Raw genomic sequence first — 18,213 nt, 5'->3', positions numbered from 1 at the left:
CAGTGCAAAATTATATTCTAGGGTCACACGGAGATTGCTCTGGTTGATTTGCTTCACTGAATCTCTAAAATATGTTACTATTTATCCTGCCCATATTTAAAAGACTGTGACTACATCTTCATGATACAGTAAATGGAAAACAAAAATATAGTGTTTCGAACTGTGGTGGTGAATCTGTAATCCTACAAGTGATAAAATCACAAAATGTAGTTTATGTGATAAAAATTACACAAAATCAAAACTTGATTTATGTGATATAATATTGTAAAACTGAATAAATAGATGCATACAAATGAGTATAGGTAACTAGAACTCTGAACAAATTTGGTATATTGCATTAATATCCTAGTTGTGAGATTTTTACCATGGTTTTGTTAAAATGTTGCTATTAGGGCAAAGTGTAAATGAGATTTCTGTGTTATTTCTTTTTCTTTTTAATTTTTACCTCCAGGCTTATTGCTGGGGCTCAGTGCCTGCACCATGAATCCACTGCTCTGGAGGCCGTTTTTCTCCCCTCTTATGTTGCCCTTGTTATTGTAGCCTTGTTATGGTTATTATTGTTGTTGATGTCATTCACTGTTGGTTAGGACAGAGAGAAATGGAGAGAGGAGGGGAAGACAGAGAGGGGGAGAGAAAGATAGACACCTGCAGACCTGCTTCACCGCCTGTGAAGCAACTCCCCTGCAGGTGGGGAGCTGGGGGCTCGAACCGGGATCCTTATGCCAGTCCTTGCGCTTTGCACCATGTGTGCTTAACCCACTGCGCTACCGCCCGACCCCATTCTGTGTTATTTATTTATTTATTAAGATTAATTGTATCACTTACAGAGAAAGAGAGAATGACAGCATCACTCTAGCATGTATGATGTTAGGTATCAAACCTGTAACCTCGTGCTTCTAAGTCCATAATTCTAGCATTGTGTCACTTCTGTATTATTTCTTACAATTGCATATGAATCTACTGTGATTTCAAAATATAAAGTTAAATTTAAAAATATCTGAATATGAACAAATCTCAACCATAAAGAGTATATAATTATGTGTTTAAATATAGAGGTCCACACATACACACATCCGCAAATGTTTTACAGATGACTGTCATTTTTAGTAAAAGGCAAAAGATTTATACGATCTGAAGAGAAACCAGAGTATGACTGTCTTTTTTAATACTAGGAAGGGTAATTGTAATTGTAGATGTTCCATTACATGTTAAACTCTACAAGGTTAAAGAATACAAGGTTAAACTCTACAAGGTTAAAGAAAAACCTTTTTCACTCTTAATTTCCATACACTGCAATTGCTCCATATGTCAGTGCATTCAGTAAATATTTGTTAAATGATGAAGTAGAATAAATTGCTTTCTCACATAGAAAATCTCAATTAAAGGAAAAATATGGGGGGCCAGGTAGTAGTGCACCCGGTTAAGCACACATAGTACTAAGTGCAAGGACCTGTGCAAGGGTCTGGGTTTGAGCCCCTGCATCCCACCTGCAGAGGGACGCTTCACAAGCGGTGAAGCAAATTTTCAGGTGTCTTTCTCTTTCCCTCTCTGTCTTCCCCTCGTCTCAATTTCTCTCTGTCCTATCCAGTAAAAATGAAAAAAATGGTTGCCAGGAGCTGCGGATTCATAGTGCTGGCACAGAGCTCCAGCGATAAACCTGGAGGCAATCAATATATATGTATAGTGAACATATTTTTCTTTTTTTATTTCTTTATTGGGGAATTAATGGTTTACATTCAAAGTAAATACAATAGTTCGTACATGCATAACATTTCTCAGTTTTCCATATAACAATACAACCCCCACTACGTCCTCTGTCATCTTTTTTGGACCTGTATTCTCCCCACACACACCGCCACCCCACCCCAGAGTCTTTTACTTTGGTGCAATATGCCAATCCCAGTTCAGGTTCTACTTGTGTTTTCTCTTCTGATCTTGTTTTTCAACTTCTGCCTGAAAGTGAGATCATCCCATATTCATCCTTCTGTTTCTGACTTATTTCACTTAACATGAATTTTTCAGGGGCCATCCAACATCAGCTGAAATCAGTGAAGCCACCATTTTTTATAGTTGAATAGTATTCCATTGTGTATATACCACAACTTGCTCAGCCACTCATCTGTTGTTGGACACCTCGGTTGCTTCAGATTTTGGCTAATACAAATTGTGCTGCTAAGAACATATGTGTACACAGATCTTTTTGGATGGGTGTGTTGGGTTCCTTAGGATAGATCCCCAGGAGAGGAATTGCAGGATCATAGGGTAAGTCCATTTCTAGCCTTCTAAGAGTTCTCCAGACTGTTCTCCACAGAGTTTGGACCAATCTACATTCCCACCAGCAATGCAGAAGGGATCCTTTGACCCCACAATCTCTCCAGCATTTGCTGCTGATACCTTTTCTGGTGTATGACATTCTCACAGGAGTGAAGTGGTCTCTCATTGTTCTTTATTTGCATGTCTCTGACAATCAAAGACTTGGAGCATTATTTTTGTTTTTTTTCTTTTTTTAATTTTAGTTTATTAGTACTTTCACTACAGAGCATAAAAAAAATCAAGGGAGTCAGGTAGTAGCGCAGTGGGTTAAGCACACGTGGTACAAAGTGCAAGGACTGGTGTTGAGGATCCTGGTTTGATCCCCTGGCTCCCCACCTGCAGGGGAGTCACTTTACAAGTGTTAAAGCAGCTCTACAGGTGTCTATCTTTCTCTCCCGCTCTCTGTCTTCCCCTCCTCTCTCCGTTTCTCTCTGTCCCATCCAACAAGGACGACATCAATAACAACAACAATCATAACTACAACAACAAAAACAAGGGCAACAAAAAAGAAATAAATATTTTTTAAAAAATCATCACCAATATTAAGTTTAAAAAGCTCTAAATTTTACAAGTTTGTAAAGTCTAAGCTAAATGAGAGGAACTCTATGGTCAAGCAGCCATACTTTTTTTTTTAAATTTTTTTATTTAAGAAAGGATTAATGAACAAAACCATAGGGTAGGAGGGGTACAACTCCACACAATTCCCACCACCCAATCTCCATATCCCACCCCCTCCCCTGATAGCTTTCCCATTCTCTATCCCTCTGGGAGCATGGACCCAGGGTCATTGAGGGTTGCAGAAGGTAGAAGGTCTGGCTTCTGTAATTGCTTCCCTGCTGAACATGGGCTTTGACTGGTCGGTCCATACTCCCAGTCTGCCTCTCTCTTTCCCTAGTAAGGTGTGTCTCTGGGGAAGCTGAGCTCCAGGACACATTGGTGGGGTCTTCAATCCAGGGAAGCCTGGCCAGCATCCTGATGGCATCTGGAACCTGGTGATTGAAAAGAGAGTTAACATACAAAGCCAAACAAATTGTTGAGCAATCATGGACCCAAAGCTTGGAATGGTGGAGAGGAAGTGTTAGGGAGGTACTCACTGCAAACTCTAGTGTACTTCTGCTTTCAGGTATATATTTTGCAGTAGTTTATGGATACGTGTGCACATAAGCTCTCTCTCACAGAAACTGGTGTATATCTAGGTTTTGGGACTTTATTAGAAAGTGAACCACCTGAGATGAAATTTTTTAATGTGTTTCTCGACCTTTTGGATCTCTTCTGTGGTGAATATTCTGTCCATGCCCTCTCCCCATTTTTGTATGGGGTTATTTGCTTTCTTGTGGTTGATTTTGGCAAGCTCTTTATATATGTTGGTTATTAGCCTCTTGTCTGATGTATGGCATGTAAAGATCTTCTCCCATTCTGTGAGGGGTCTCTTGGTTTGGGTATTGGTTTCTTTTGCTGTGCAGAAGCTTTTTAATGTGATGTAGTCCCACAGGTTTATGCTTGCCTTAGTGTGAAAATATTTTTCTTTTCTTTTTTCACCAGAGCACTGCTCAGCTCTAGCTTATGGTGGTGCTGAGGAGTGAACTTGGGACCTTTGATGCCTCAGGCATGGTGGGTTTTTTTGCATCACCATTATGCTATCTCCCCAGACCTCATGAAGATACTTTTATATGGAGGGGAAGTACCATAATTTGATTCACCTTTTGTTCAACATATAGGGCGTTTTGAATTTTAGTTATCTGTTTTAGGGATACAGCAGTAAACAAAAGTAAGCACCTTCACAATGAAGATTACTCAGTGGTAAGAAACTATGGGAATTTTGCCTTTGCTACAACATACTTGGAACCAGAGAATATCATGGAGATCATGCCATGTGGAGTAAATAAGGAGAAAATAAAAAACAGATGAAAAATCTCACTTTTATGTGGGATTTTCTTTTAAGAAGGAGCCATCAAGATAGCTCACTTGGGAAAAGTGTCCAGTTTGCCATGAATTCTCTCATCTCTCCTTCTGTTTCACTATTCCAAGTCAACTTTTTTCAGATAGAAAGAGAGGGAAAGATAGCCTCAGTACGGATGACCTAGTACAAATGACTGTTTTTATCTCTGTCTTTCCCTCTGTCTGCTTGGCCTGGCATGACTGACTCCCTGTCTGCCCTTGCAGATACCTCTCCCAGACAACGGATCCAGAATCTTAGCCGCTTTGTATGGAAACAGGCAACAGTGGCCAGCGAACTGTGGGAGAAGCTGACTGCCCGCTGTGTGGACCAGCATCGTCACATTGAACGTACTCTAGAGCAGCTGTTAGAGATACAAGGGGCAATGGAGGAATTAAACACTACCCTAACCCAAACTGAGGGAGTCCGAAACACTTGGGAGCCCATTGGGGATCTCTTCATTGATTCTCTCCCTGAGCACATCCAGGTTCTTAAGGTAGGCAGGTCCCCTCACCTGACTGCAGTTCATCCCATGACTTGACTCTGACAAGCTTCCTGCTATTGAGACTGCCTTGTTGGCTGTACTACAACACAGTCTCTCCCAATGTCTGTGCTGAATCTGGGGGATAGTTTAATTGGAGTCTCCTCTGTCCTTCTACTGTCTTCTCCTTCCTTGATGTATTCTGATAGTAGGAAGGGAAGAGGATTAAGGACTGTACCCATGCATACCTTATTCTGGTTTCCCTTACAGACCAACATCAAAATGGTGCTACTAATATGAAATCTCAGAGCTCAGCAGTAGTCCACCCCGTTAAGTGCACACATGACTAAAGCAAAATCTCTGGGTAAGGAGGGAGATGAAGTAAATAACTAACGGTTCCTTCTCCACATTCTGTCCACTGTGGTTTTTGGGTCCTGGTTCTACAGCTATTCAAAGAAGAATTCTCCCCCATAAAAGATGGAGTGAAGTTGGTGAATGATCTTGCCCATCAACTTGCCATTTCTGATGTGCACTTATCAATGGAGAATTCTCGGGCCCTGGAACAGATCAACGTCCGATGGAAACAGCTGCAGGTAGAAGAGAAGCCTAGAATAAGCCCCGTGAAGCACTCCATATAACTAGACTTTGGCCAGGGAGGGGAACTTCTCCAGACCCAAAGGAAGTGAAAGGGCACTAAAATAGAAGAAGAATAGTGGGGCTGGGTGGTGGTACACCCGGTTGAGCACACATATACGATGCACAAGGATCCAGGTTCAAGCCCCCAGATCCCACCTATAAGGGAAAGCTTTGTGAGTGGTGAAGCAGTGCTGCAGGTGTCTCTCTGTCTCTCTTCCTCTCTCTCTATCTCTCTCCCCTTCCCTCTTGATTTCTGACTGTTTCTATCAAATAAATAAAGATAATAAGAAGAAAAGAATAGCAGAGAATTGGGGGTTAGTGGCAGGCTTCTCAACCACTTGGCCTAAAGAAGGGATTAGAATGGAGATCTGAGAGGATATGTATGCACTTGGAGTAGAGGCAGATATACTGTGAATGCTCTTCTCTGACGTTATGGGAGGTGCTGTGGGAGGAATAGGATTGGGTGATGATGGGAAGAGTTGGAACAGGTGAAGATTAAGCTCACAAAGATTCCCGGAGAATGCTGAAAGTTTCACTCTATAAACATTTGGAATCTATCCATTGACTCCCTGCCTGTTCTTTCCACAGGTGTCCGTTGGTGAAAGGCTCAAGCAGCTGCAGGATGCCCACCGGGACTTTGGGCCCGGGTCACAGCACTTCCTCTCCTGTATGTGAGGCAAATGACCTCATTTAGTACAACTTCATCCACCTTCCAAGAAAGTCTTCTTTTGTCCCTTGGGACCCTGATGGGAACCACTATGCCATGGTATCCAAGAAGGCACTGTAGCATAGTAGTTCAAAGGACAGGCTCTTTAGTCAGAGAGACCTGGTTCTGAATCACAGACCCTCAGCTTTATAGTCATACATACTGGGCATAAATAGCTTAATATTTCTGTACCTTAGTTTTCCACCTGTAAAAAAAAAAGGTGGGTTGGAATACTATCGAAGTCATGGGGTTATAAGGATTAAATGATATATTCAATAATAATTAGATATTATTTTACTTTTTTTCCACTGGGGTTATTACTAGGGCTCAGTGCTTGCATGATGGCTCCACTGTATCTGGAAGCCATTTCCTTTTTTATCTTTTCCTGATTGAGAGAGAGACAGAGACATGCAGCACTGCTTCTCTGCTCTTACAGCTTCCCCCCACTGCAGGTGGGAACCAGGCATTTGAACCTGAGTCCTCATTTGTGGTAATGTGTGCATTCTACTGGGTGCACCACTGCCCAGACACTCTGACAACAAAATTTATTGAATTCCCACTATGGACTAGGTAGGCATTCTTCTAGGCACTAGAGTATATCCATGAACAAAACAACCAAAAGTTCTTAGACTTGTAGAGGTTACAAACTAGTGGACGAAAGTCATATTTTAAACAAATAAGTAAAATGGAAGGTTAAATGGTTGACAATGCCATGGGAGTGGGGAGTAAAGCAGAAAAGGCATGGATATGGAGTGCTAGACTTGAGAGCAGGTTACAATTTTGTGTAGAACTATCAAGAAAGACTTCACTGAAAATATGTCAACTGTGCTGAAACTTCCCTAAGGTAAGGTAAATGAGCCAGGTGAGTATCTGCAGGAAGAGCAACTAAGGTAGAGAGAACAGTACCTTTCAGAACTTCAAGGCAAATGCTTGTATCAGAAACAGCAAGGAAGCTCCAGAAGATGTGAGCAAGGAGAAGGGGAAAGGCGTGCTAAGAGCTTTTACTTTCATTCTGTACAGAATAGAAAACCTTAAGAGGTTTAAATACAAGAATAGCATTATCTGACAGATTTTTACAGAAACAGATTGGAGAAGAGTGGGAGCAGGAATGACTGTTAAGATATTGTGTTTGAGGGAGTAGGGCAGTAGCGCAGTGGGTTAAGCACAGGTGGCACAAAGTGCAAGGACCGGCATAAGGATCCCAGTTCGAGCCCCCGGCTCCCCACCTGCAGGGGAGTCACTTCACAGGCGGTGATGCAGGTCTGCAGGTGTCTATCTTTCTTTCCCTCTCTCTGTCTTTCCCTCCTCTCTCTGTTTCTCTCTGTCCTACCCAACAACAATGACATCAGTAACAACAATAAAACAACAAGTGCAACAAAAGGCAATAAATAAATAAATATTTTTTAAAAAAGATACTGTGTTTGAGATCAGGCTGGTAGCAGTGGAGATGGTGGGAATATGCACATATGAAATGATATATGTACATAAAACATTTATCATAAAATCCGGGACATATTATGAGTTCTATTTTTTCTTCTTAATAGAGACATAAGTTGAGTGGGAAGAGTGGAGGCAGAGTGGTAAAGAGAAAGAGAGATACTTGCTGCATTGCTTCACTGCTTGTGAAGCTTCCTCCTGCAGGGAGAAGGACCAGGGGCTTGAACCCAGGTCCTAGCACATGATAATGTGTGCACTCTACTTGGTGCACCAACACCAGTATCCAGTTATACTTGTAGAGGGTTCCTGTACACAGGGAAACTGAAAAATAAAGAGTTTGGCCTGGTAACTGACCTCCACTGGAACATCTGGAATAGAAAAAAACATTTATCCAGAGTTCCTCTTCAGAGAGAAGTGGATTGCACCATTCCTCATTATCTTACAGAACTGAAAGAATTCACCTGCTGGGGGAAGGGCTTTAAGCCACCGGAGGAAAATTGGGTTCATTTCATATCTACAGTAGGGTTCCAGCTGCCCACAGCTGAAGGAATAGAAATAGCAGCCTTCTCAAGAAGAGCATAATCAGGGTGACCCCAGAATTGGCTTGGAATAGTCTGGTATCTCATTTTGGGAGGAAAAAGTGTGGGAGTCTTTTGGTATCTGAAGAGCAGTAGTGACCAGCATCTTTCTCTTTTTTCTTTTGTTACCAGCCTCTGTTCAGGTTCCCTGGGAAAGAGCAATTTCACCCAATAAAGTTCCCTACTACATCAAGTGAGTGAGTCTGAATCAGAAGTGGGTCAAGTCACCTGTCCACTCCTTCCCTTCTCATGTCATTTCCCTTACCTGTTCATGTCACTCCTCACCCATTAGGATTCCTCTATCCAGTCCAGTTTTATTTGTTACTTCTATTCATCATAATAGCTCAAAGTCATACCTGGGTAAAGGTGAACCCTTGTGCTTTGGGATCTTCAGGGTTCACTTCTGGACCCTGCAAGCTTCTTGTATCCAACATATCTCTGAGTAGTGTTTGCATGTGTGTATGAGAGAGAGAGAACTGTAGATGGGCAGTGTAGACGCTGGTGCCATTGATATTTTTGTTTGTAGTCACCAGGCTCAGACCACATGCTGGGACCATCCCAAGATGACAGAGTTATATCAAACCCTAGGTAAGAATGGGGATCTGCATAGAATGAAGTGCTAAACAGTAGTTATTGCCTTATAAGAATTATAGGAAACTCAGTTCTGACAAACACGTGAGGGTGAAAGTGACCATCTTGTCCTTCCTCCAGCAATGTTCCTTCCTTTCTTTGTACCTCCCACAATTGGAAGTTCTGCATTTTCCCTATTTCATCATCACATTAGGGAATCATGCTTATAGATGTGTACCAGATCCCTGCACCCCTTCTTTGTTACCAGGATCAATGATTTTTTCCCCCTTTTGTTGCCCTTGTTGTAGCTTCGTTGTGGTTATTATTATTGCCCTTGTTGACGCAATTCGTTGTTGGATAGGACAGAGAGAAATGGAGAGAAGAGGGGAAAACAGAGAAGGGGAGAGAAAGATAGACACCTGCAGACCTGCTTCACCGCCTGTGAAGCGACTCCCCTGCAGGTGGGGAGCCGGGGGCTCAAACCGGGATCCTTACGCCGGTCCCTGCGCTTTGTGCCACATGCGCTTAACCCACTGCGCCACCGCCTGACCCCCTGGATCAATGATTTTTATCATGATATAACTGACAAGTAAGTTAACTTAATGACACAGTAACTGGAATGCATGAGGCCTTTAGGAATTTTACATAGTCTTAAAATACTTATATCATTGAAAGGAAAAAGATTTCCAAAGTAATAAACGCTTTGTAGTTTACTATTAAAAGCCAACAAGATTATCTTTCTTTTTTTCTTGCATTTTAACAATGCATTTACGTATTTATGAGAGAGAGAGAGAGAGAGAGAGAGAGAGGGAGAGAGAGAACTAGAGCATCACTACATCATATGCAATGCTGAGGTTGAACTCAGGACCTCATGCTTAAGGGTCCAAGACTTAATCTAATGCACCACTTCTTGGGCTTCAAAGAGTTTGGCCAGAGCATTTGTTTATTTGCTTGTTTGACCAGAGCACTGCTCTGTTCTGGCTTATGGTGGTACAGGGTACTGAATCTTGTGCTTTTGAGTTTCAGACATGAAAACCTTTTTGCATAACCGTTATGCTATCTCCCCCACCCCAGTCCTTTTTAAAAAGATACTGAAGATTTCCATGTACAGCCCTCATGTATCTTATACTTGGTTAATAAGAGAGACTCCACTTTTGGTCACAAATTTTACTGATATTGGTGCAGGTGACTATAGTTAATTAATTTTTCATTGCTATAGAGTGACCCATTGTATATACAAGACTTTCTTCATCCATTCTACTGTTGATGAACATTTAGGTTGTTTTTACCCGGAACTAAAGAGAAGAGTGTCACTGAGGAGCAGTTGCAAAGTCTCCTAATAACATATGGGTGTATGTTTTTGGTCTTCCAGTCACAAAAATCATTTCAGTGTGTTGTGTTGTGCATTTAAAATTGGAGTAAGGAATATGAAAGGGTAAAAAATCCTTAGCAATATTAGCATTTAAGATTCATATATCACATTTTTACTTTATCAAGTTGGTAAGGTATTGTTCCCTAAAATATAGAATTAGCTATGTGTACATTTACACATGTATTTATATTCTGGATCATTATGTGAAATAAATTTCTTATTATGCTTTTTGATAAAAAATATTGCTTCTACAGGATATATAGCTGACTGGGTTGTAAGATACATGAATGTTGAATTTTATTAGGTAATGCCAAGTTGCTTTCTGAATTGATTGTAACGGTTTACATTTACACCAACAGTTCTTACGCAGCCCATCTTTGCTAACACTTACTATTGTCAGACATTTCTTTTATGCCAACCTGGTGAGTCTGAAGTATTGTTTTGTTGTGGTTTTAAGTTCTCTTTCCCTAATTCGGGTGGATCTTTTTCCCTATTGTTTTGCAGCTGATTTGAACAACATTAAGTTCTCAGCTTACCGTACTGCCATGAAGCTACGTAGAGTCCAGAAGGCATTGCGTTGTGAGTTTCCCTTCACATATCCTTTATAACCTTCACTCCACTCCTCTTCCTCACATGCTAGCTATTTCCCACTTCCATCTTCCTTTAGCCAGAGTTGTTGACTAGCTTCATGGAGGCTCTCGAAAGTTGAGATATACTGATTATAGACACCTGATATTTCCAGGACTCTGCCATTCTCCCTCAGCCCAAGACTTATTTCTAAATTGACCCACAACTACCCTTCTTGTCTCTTAATTCCCTGCTCAAATGGGCAGTCAAGCAACAGGATTTTTCATCTTAAAACTTACACTTTTTTATTTTAGAAGTTGGAAAAGGAGCTGGGTAGTGGTGCACATGGTTGAGCACACATCTTACAAAGCACAAGGACCCAGGTTCAAGCCTCCGGTCTGTACCTGCAGGGGGAAAATTTCGCAAGTGGTGAAGCAGGGCTCCAGGCATCTCTTTGTCTCTTTCCTTCGCTATCTCCCCCTTCCTCTCAGTTTCTGGATGTCTCTATGCAATAAACAAATAAAGATAATAAAAAAAATTTTAAAGGGACCAGACAGTGGCACACCTGGTTAAACACACACGTTACAGTGCATAAGGACCCAGGTTCGAGCCCCTGGTTGCACCTGCAGGGGGAAAACTTTACAAGTGGTGAAGCAGAGCTGCAGGTTTCTCTTTCCCTCTTTACCTCCACCCCTCTCAATTTCTGTCTCTATCCAATAATAAATAAATAAAATTTAAAAATAAATAAATTTTTAAATAAATTAGAATATACAAAATGATATATAAAAATTAAGTCATTTAAAAAAATATTATTAGTTTTCCTACCATGAATCCAGCAACCATGGTTTTTATTTATTTGGTGTGCACATGTGTGCCAATTTTTCCATTTGGATATTAGATACAGAGAAAGAGAGAGATACTATAACACTGAAGCTTCCTCCCATGTGTGCCTCCTCCCATGTGTTGCCAGGACTTGAGCCTGGGCATTGCAGGCATCCTACATAGTCAAATATGTCAGCAGTTCAGAGAGCAAGTTTTTTATTTTATTCACTATTACTTTTATGTTTTTTTTAGGTAGCGAGAGAGGGGGGAGAGGGAAAGAGAACTGAAACTTTCCTCAGTGCAGTTAGAAAATGGGCTCAAACCTGGATCATGCTCTTGACAAAGCAGGACACTATCCAAGTGAGCTATTATGCTGACCCAAAAGCAAGAGTTTTAAAGCAAAAACATGTTGAAGCCCATGGTTTGGACCCAGAAAGGCTGGTGTTCTTTTGACATCTTGGAATTATTGGATACAGCAGCAGAATTGTTGAAACAAGTATCACTCAGTGATCAGGGGACAGCCTGGCTGCAGGCAGCATGCTTCCAGGTGTTAGTCAGATCCACTCTCTATTCAATACTCCTGATGCAGGCATGTCAGGCTAGGATGAACTCAGCACTGGGGAGTGATTAAAAAGTTATTTTGAGGTATGCCACATGTACCCACGAATACTTGAGTATTTATAATAGGCACCCAGCTTCTCAGAACAGGGTTCATCAACAAACCTATTTGCAGTGAAATGTATATAAAGACTGAGAAACTTAAAATAGGATTAAATTCTTTGGGAGTTAATACACAACGGAAGGTGAATAACTCACATCCTAACATCTTCTTAAAATTGTTGACACAGAAGTTAATCCAAGGGCTTTGAGTTAAATTGAGGAGTTCTTCAATGCCTTAATCAAGGACATATTTACGACATACTTATAAATGATTGGTCTAGATAATGCATTGAGTGACCTTTTCTGTCTAGTTGGAGAGGGTCTACTTTTTTGTTATTGGTGACTTAATGATTGACAAGATTGTGGGATAAGAGAACAATTCCATATAGTCCCCACCACCAGAATACTATATCTCATCTCCTTCATTGGAAGGTTCCCTATTCTTTATCCCTCTGGGAGTATAGACCAAAGATCTTTATGGGGTGCAAAAGGTAGAAGGTCTGGCTTCTGCAATTTCTTATCTGAAAGACATGGGCACTGACAGGTCGATCCATACTCCCAGCCTGTTTCTATCTTTCCCTAGTGGGGCAGGGCTCTGTAGAGGTGGCATTCCAGGGTACATTGGTGAGGTCATCTGCCCAGGGAAGTCAAGTCGAAATCATGATAGCATCTTCAACTTAGTTGCTGAGAAGCATCAAGATACAAAGCAGAACAAATTGTTTAATAAATAGGAACCTAAAGATAATATAGCAGATGAGATTTAGGGTCTTCATGTTGGACAAAGCTATTAAGTCTATTTTAGGTATATTCCAAGGGACCCATGACTCTTAATTTTTGCCTGAGCCTGACAGCTAACATTGCAGGTGTGCTAAAAGTATTGTCTGTGAAGATGGTGTCAGAGTTGTGAATAGAACTAGCAGCTGGATCAGGGCAGAGAGAAGCTCCCAAAATATGGAGAAAGTATATAAAGTATACACATTGGATTGGTTGTGTTTTTTACCTCTCTTTTTTCCTTCCCAGTGGACTTGGTAACTTTAGCTACAGCCCTAGAGATCTTCAACGAGCATGATCTGCAGACCAGTGAGCATGTGATGGATGTGGTGGAAGTCATTCATTGTCTGACTGCTTTATATGAACGGCTAGAGGAGGAAAGAGGCATCCTGGTCAACGTACCACTCTGTGTAGACATGAGCCTCAACTGGCTCCTCAATGTTTTTGATAGGTAAAGGCTTAAAATCCTGAGAGTCTTTAGGAAGAAATTCAATGGGACATCTGGAGTGGTGGGCATTGTGGTAAGGAATTGCTCCCATAGTGGACTTGGGATCAGCTCAGCTCAGGATATGACATAGAGTCATAGGCATAGAGTCCTGCTATGATCAGCTGTGTGAGAAAAGTGACTACCAAGATATCTACTCTTTGCCTATGTTCATGTTCTCACTCTCTTTGAATCTTAGTGGTCGCAGTGGAAAGATACGGGCCTTATCCTTTAAGACTGGCATTGCATGCCTCTGTGGCACAGAAGTGAAAGAAAAACTTCAGTGTAAGTACAACTCCAGAATCTGGGCTGGAGTTCGGTAGAAGGAGAGCCGTGGTGGGATGAGGATAGTTGTGTGACATGTGGAAGTAGGAATTATGACTCAGCGGAAGGACACTCAGGCTGCCTTACAATCCTACTCAAAAGAACCGACAGCAATCAAAAGCCATGATGGGTTCAAGGTTGATTATCATATCCAGTATCACTCTAGAGGTTGAATTCTTATGATATGATGTAAGCACTTAGCTAAATCTAAGTTGCTTTTCTAGGGTAGCCAGGACCCAGACTTATTTCCATGCCTCATGGTTCATCAGATTTGATCTTCTCCCACTCTGATGCTCAATCATATCACTCATTCTACCAGAGACTTTCCATATGATTAAGTGGGCAAGGTTCTGTAATCCCCATTATCTGGGAGGTGGAAAGTATATAATTCTGACTGATTTACATGCATAGCTAGAAGAGGAAAGAAGCATAATGGTTAATGTACATGTGTATATGAACCTCAACTGAGGCTCATCAATGTTTGTGATAGGTAAAGGCTTGCAAATCCAGTAGTCTCTCTAGTTTACAGTTTATTTGCTTTCCCTTCCATCTTTTGTTCCATCTTCTGCCCTTTGCCATTTGTTTGTTTGCAACAGAATCACTAATAGTCAAGTGCTTAACATGTGTTCACCACTGTGCTAAATGTGGTGAGTCCTAGGTTTTTTTTTTTTAATTTATGTAATAATGATCGACAAGATCATAGGATAAGAGGGGTACAATTCCACACAATTCCCACCACTAGAATTCCATATCCCACCCCTTCCTTTGATAGCTTTCCTATTCTTTATCCCTCTGGGAGTATGGACCCAGGATCATTATGGGGTGCAGAAGGTGGAAGGTCTGGCTTCTGTAATTGCTTCTCTGCTGAACATGGGCATTGACAGGTTGATCCATACTCCCAGCCTGTTTCTATCTTTCCCTAATGGGGCAGGGCTCTGGAGAGGTGAGGTTTCAAGATGCACTGGTGAATGAAAAGCATTAAGATATAGAGTCCTAGGTTTAACGAGACTCAAGCAGACTTTTCCAAGAATGTTCATAGCTATGATATTATTTATTTCTTCCAATAATTCTTTGAGATGGAATGCTGAGTTACTATCTTTATTTTATATTCAACAGCCATATATATATATATATTATATATATAGTATATATATACTATATATATATATACTATATATATATATATAGTATTTTCACTATTGTAGAAATGTTTATTTATTTATTTAGCCTCCAGGGTTATAGCTGGGGCTAGGTGCTGGCACTATAAATCCACTGCTCTTAGCGGCCATTTTTTCTTTTTTCTTTTCTCTTCTTTTCCTTTCTATATTCCTCCTTTCCTTCCTCCCTTCCTTCCTTTCTTTCTTTCTTTTTTCTCCCTATTTTATTCAACGGGATAAAAATAAATTGAGAAGGGAGAGTTAGAGAGGGAGAGAGAAAGAGCTATGCCTGCAGACTTGCTTCACTGCTTGTGAAACATCCCTCCTGCAGGTGGGGAGCGGGGGCTCAAACACTGGTCCTTGTACATAGTACTATGTGCACTTAACTTGATGTGCCACTGCCATGCCCCACGAGTGATCGTCTTCAATTTGCAAGTTATGGAGCTGTAGCATAGAGAGGTTCATTACTTAGATTCTACAAGCTGGTCAGTAACAATTTATACCTAAAGCTTAGACACTCTGCCTTCAAATTTTGTGTATTTTCTGTGCCTAGGAATGAAGCAGATAGATAAGAACTTCTGGAGGGTTTTTTCCCCCCTAAGATTGGGGTGAGATGGAGGATTTTCCCAAATGACACATTTAGTCCACTTTAAAATGTAAGATCCATGGTCTAGTCTGCAATCACTTAGAGATTAATTGCTTTTAATTCTCTGCTCTTTCAGGGTTATTCATTCTGGTGTTTCTTTTTCGTTTATGTGGCTAATTGAGAGATTACTGCAGTATTAGACTACATGAGCTACATAATCAGGAGGCGATAGAGCAGACTGACTCATATTCAGACACCTCTAAACTCTTTCATCTTTCTCTTGAGAATCAGTTTTCTCGGTAGTGTTAGAGATGTGATGCAGCTTTTACCTGCAGTTTGCTCTCACTCTACATCTCTCTCCATCACCCTTTCATGTTCTTTCTTTGTGTCTATTTTTTACTCTTGTCCTCATGTTTTCTCTCTGAACACAAAGCATTCTTATTTAAAACTTAGACTTCTATGTTAGGGACTACCTTTTAAGTATTCCAGTTTCAAAAGTCATTAGCTAAGTATGTGTACTCTTTTCCTGTCTTCCTTTTCTGCTCTTCTTCCTTGCACCTTTTTTTGGTCATCCCTGCACCGTGGTTGGCCATGACTTGTGGTGGGGCCAGCAGACCTCTTCAGCCAAGTGGCCAACTCAGGCAGCCAGTGTGACCAGCGCCATCTTGGTGTCCTGCTTCATGAAGCCATTCAGGTGCCCCGTCAGCTGGGGGAAGTGGCAGCCTTTGGAGGCAGCAATGTGGAACCCAGTGTCCGTAGTTGCTTCCGTTTTGTGAGTATGGAACTGTGGAGGGATGACAGAGAAGGAGGGTGGGAGAAGGGAGGAAGGAATAAGAGCTAAGCTTTTTATCTGAACTGCTCTGATGTAGGAGAGTTCCTTTGGACTCTTAGAGTCAGAGTCCTACTGAGGGGGGTGTCATCTCAACTATGATAGGGGACAAGGTAGGCACTTCTGGAGAATAAGTCAACTGAGGCTGTGTTGGTTCATCTGTTCCACTAGGGTTGACATTCTAAAGTCAAGACAGTTAGACTATCACTCATTATCACTGGGCTTCTTGTTTCCTTAGAGCACTGGGAAGCCAGTCATTGAAGCTTCACAGTTCCTTGAATGGGTCAACTTGGAGCCCCAGTCCATGGTATGGCTGGCTGTTCTGCATCGGGTTACCATTGCTGAGCAAGTGAAACATCAGACCAAGTGCTCTATCTGTAGGCAGTGCCCTATTAAAGGCTTCAGGTAAGGAAAACAATGCCCACTGGCATGATAACAATAATGATTTTGACATATTACAAATAAATCAGGTATTAGAAAACAGTGCATTACATATTTATATAGAGTTCTTCTTTTACATTGTTGCATGGCTTTATAGTCTTTTCTACTGCAGAAAGTTTGACCTTCAAAAATTGAAAATTAAGAATATTTTTTCTTTTCATTGTATTATGAAGAATTTCAGACATAACAAGAGCATATAGAGTGGAAAAATTACTCATCAGTACCAAAGAATATTAAGTACAATCCAGAAGTTCTAGTATCCAGACAAATAAAAAAAATATTTGTACTAAATTGTATGCTGAAGGCTGGGGAGATAGCAAAATGGTCCTCTAAATGTTATGCTGATAAAATAGTCACAACTATTCCTCCAGAAAACAAATAAGATATCTGATTTGTATCATGTGCTAACTTCTTTTTAAATTTTTTTTATTACTATCTTTATTTATTGGATAGAGACAGCCAGAAATCGAGAGGATAGGGGAGATAGAGAAGGAGAGAAAAAGAGAGACACCTGCAGCCCTGCTTCACCACTTGCAAAGCTTTCCCTCTGCAGGTGGGGACCAGGGGCTCAAACCCAGGTCCTTGAGCACTGTAACATGTGCGCTTAACCAGGTGCGCCACCACCCGGTCCCATGTGCTAACTTCTATGCAGTAAATATTCCACCTGTGGCCAGTGTCAAGTTACCTATAGAAAGGCAGAAAGAGACATGTATCAATAGTTACACACAATTTACTGTATTTCAGTCATGCAAATACAATAGACATAAGCAAACTCAGAAGCATAACTAGTTTTAAACTAATTAGGAAATGATGAGCTTTTAGTATTTATTACCTTTATTTTAACATAAATAACATGACTGTATTTATAATTTGATTTTTATTTTAAACTCGATATAATTTTTTAACTTAATAAACTTAATAGCTGACTTGAATAACTCCTTACATTTTTTGACATGCATCATATATTTTTATTTATAATTATCATAAAATTATCCAAAGATAATAAAAATACTTCCCTTGGAGATCTACCTCTTTTAAAAAGATTTTTTTGTTTTTTAATTTATTTTTTGTTAGTGATGTAATACTGATTTACAAAATTATGAGATAATGTGTTTAATTCCACACCTTTCCCAGCACCAGAGTTCTGTGTCCCCATTCCCTCCACTGGAAATTGCAGTTGTTCTCCCATTGCTGTAGATAAATCTCCAGGTATTTTAACTGTAGTTTCCTGTGGCTTGCTTCCTCCAGCACACTGTAGCTTACACCCACAACTAAACTTAAGGCATAAAGCAGGAGTCGGGCGGTAGCATTGTGGGTTAAGCACACATGGTGCGAAGCGCAAGGACTTGAGTAAGGATCGCGGTTGGAGCCCCCGGCTCCCCACCTGCAGGGCAGTGAAACAGGTCTGCAGTTGTCTATCTTTCTCTCCCCCTCTCTGTCTTCCCCTCCTCTCTCCATTTCTCTCTATCCTATCCAGCAATGATGACATCAATAACAATAACTACAACAACAATGCAAAACAACAAGGGCAACAAAAGAGAAA

General features: G+C 40.8%; 1 protein-coding gene across 9 annotated transcripts in view; it reads left to right on the top strand.

Annotated features, from left to right (window-relative positions):
- The window catches only part of DRP2 (dystrophin related protein 2), a 93,436-nt gene that overhangs the window by 55,099 nt on the left and 20,124 nt on the right, over window positions 1-18,213 (top strand). For all 9 annotated transcript variants that reach the window (XR_009547626.1, XM_060183456.1, XM_060183459.1 and 6 more), the window contains 10 exons: window positions 4,477-4,745; window positions 5,177-5,323; window positions 5,955-6,033; window positions 8,220-8,280; window positions 8,614-8,675; window positions 10,534-10,608; window positions 13,099-13,300; window positions 13,533-13,618; window positions 16,015-16,172; window positions 16,468-16,634. Coding sequence is in view for 8 of the 9 variants with exons in the window: in XM_060183456.1 (XP_060039439.1) it covers window positions 4,477-4,745; window positions 5,177-5,323; window positions 5,955-6,033; window positions 8,220-8,280; window positions 8,614-8,675; window positions 10,534-10,608; window positions 13,099-13,300; window positions 13,533-13,618; window positions 16,015-16,172; window positions 16,468-16,634 (1,306 nt within the window). In the remaining variant the exon portion in view is untranslated. The remainder of the gene's footprint in view (window positions 1-4,476; window positions 4,746-5,176; window positions 5,324-5,954; window positions 6,034-8,219; window positions 8,281-8,613; window positions 8,676-10,533; window positions 10,609-13,098; window positions 13,301-13,532; window positions 13,619-16,014; window positions 16,173-16,467; window positions 16,635-18,213) is intronic.

The sequence above is a fragment of the Erinaceus europaeus genome, chromosome X (assembly GCF_950295315.1).
Source record: "Erinaceus europaeus chromosome X, mEriEur2.1, whole genome shotgun sequence".
Lineage (NCBI taxonomy): Eukaryota > Metazoa > Chordata > Mammalia > Eulipotyphla > Erinaceidae > Erinaceus > Erinaceus europaeus.
The sequence above is the reverse complement of the archived record's forward strand: the minus strand, read 5'-3'. Positions and strand labels throughout refer to the sequence as shown.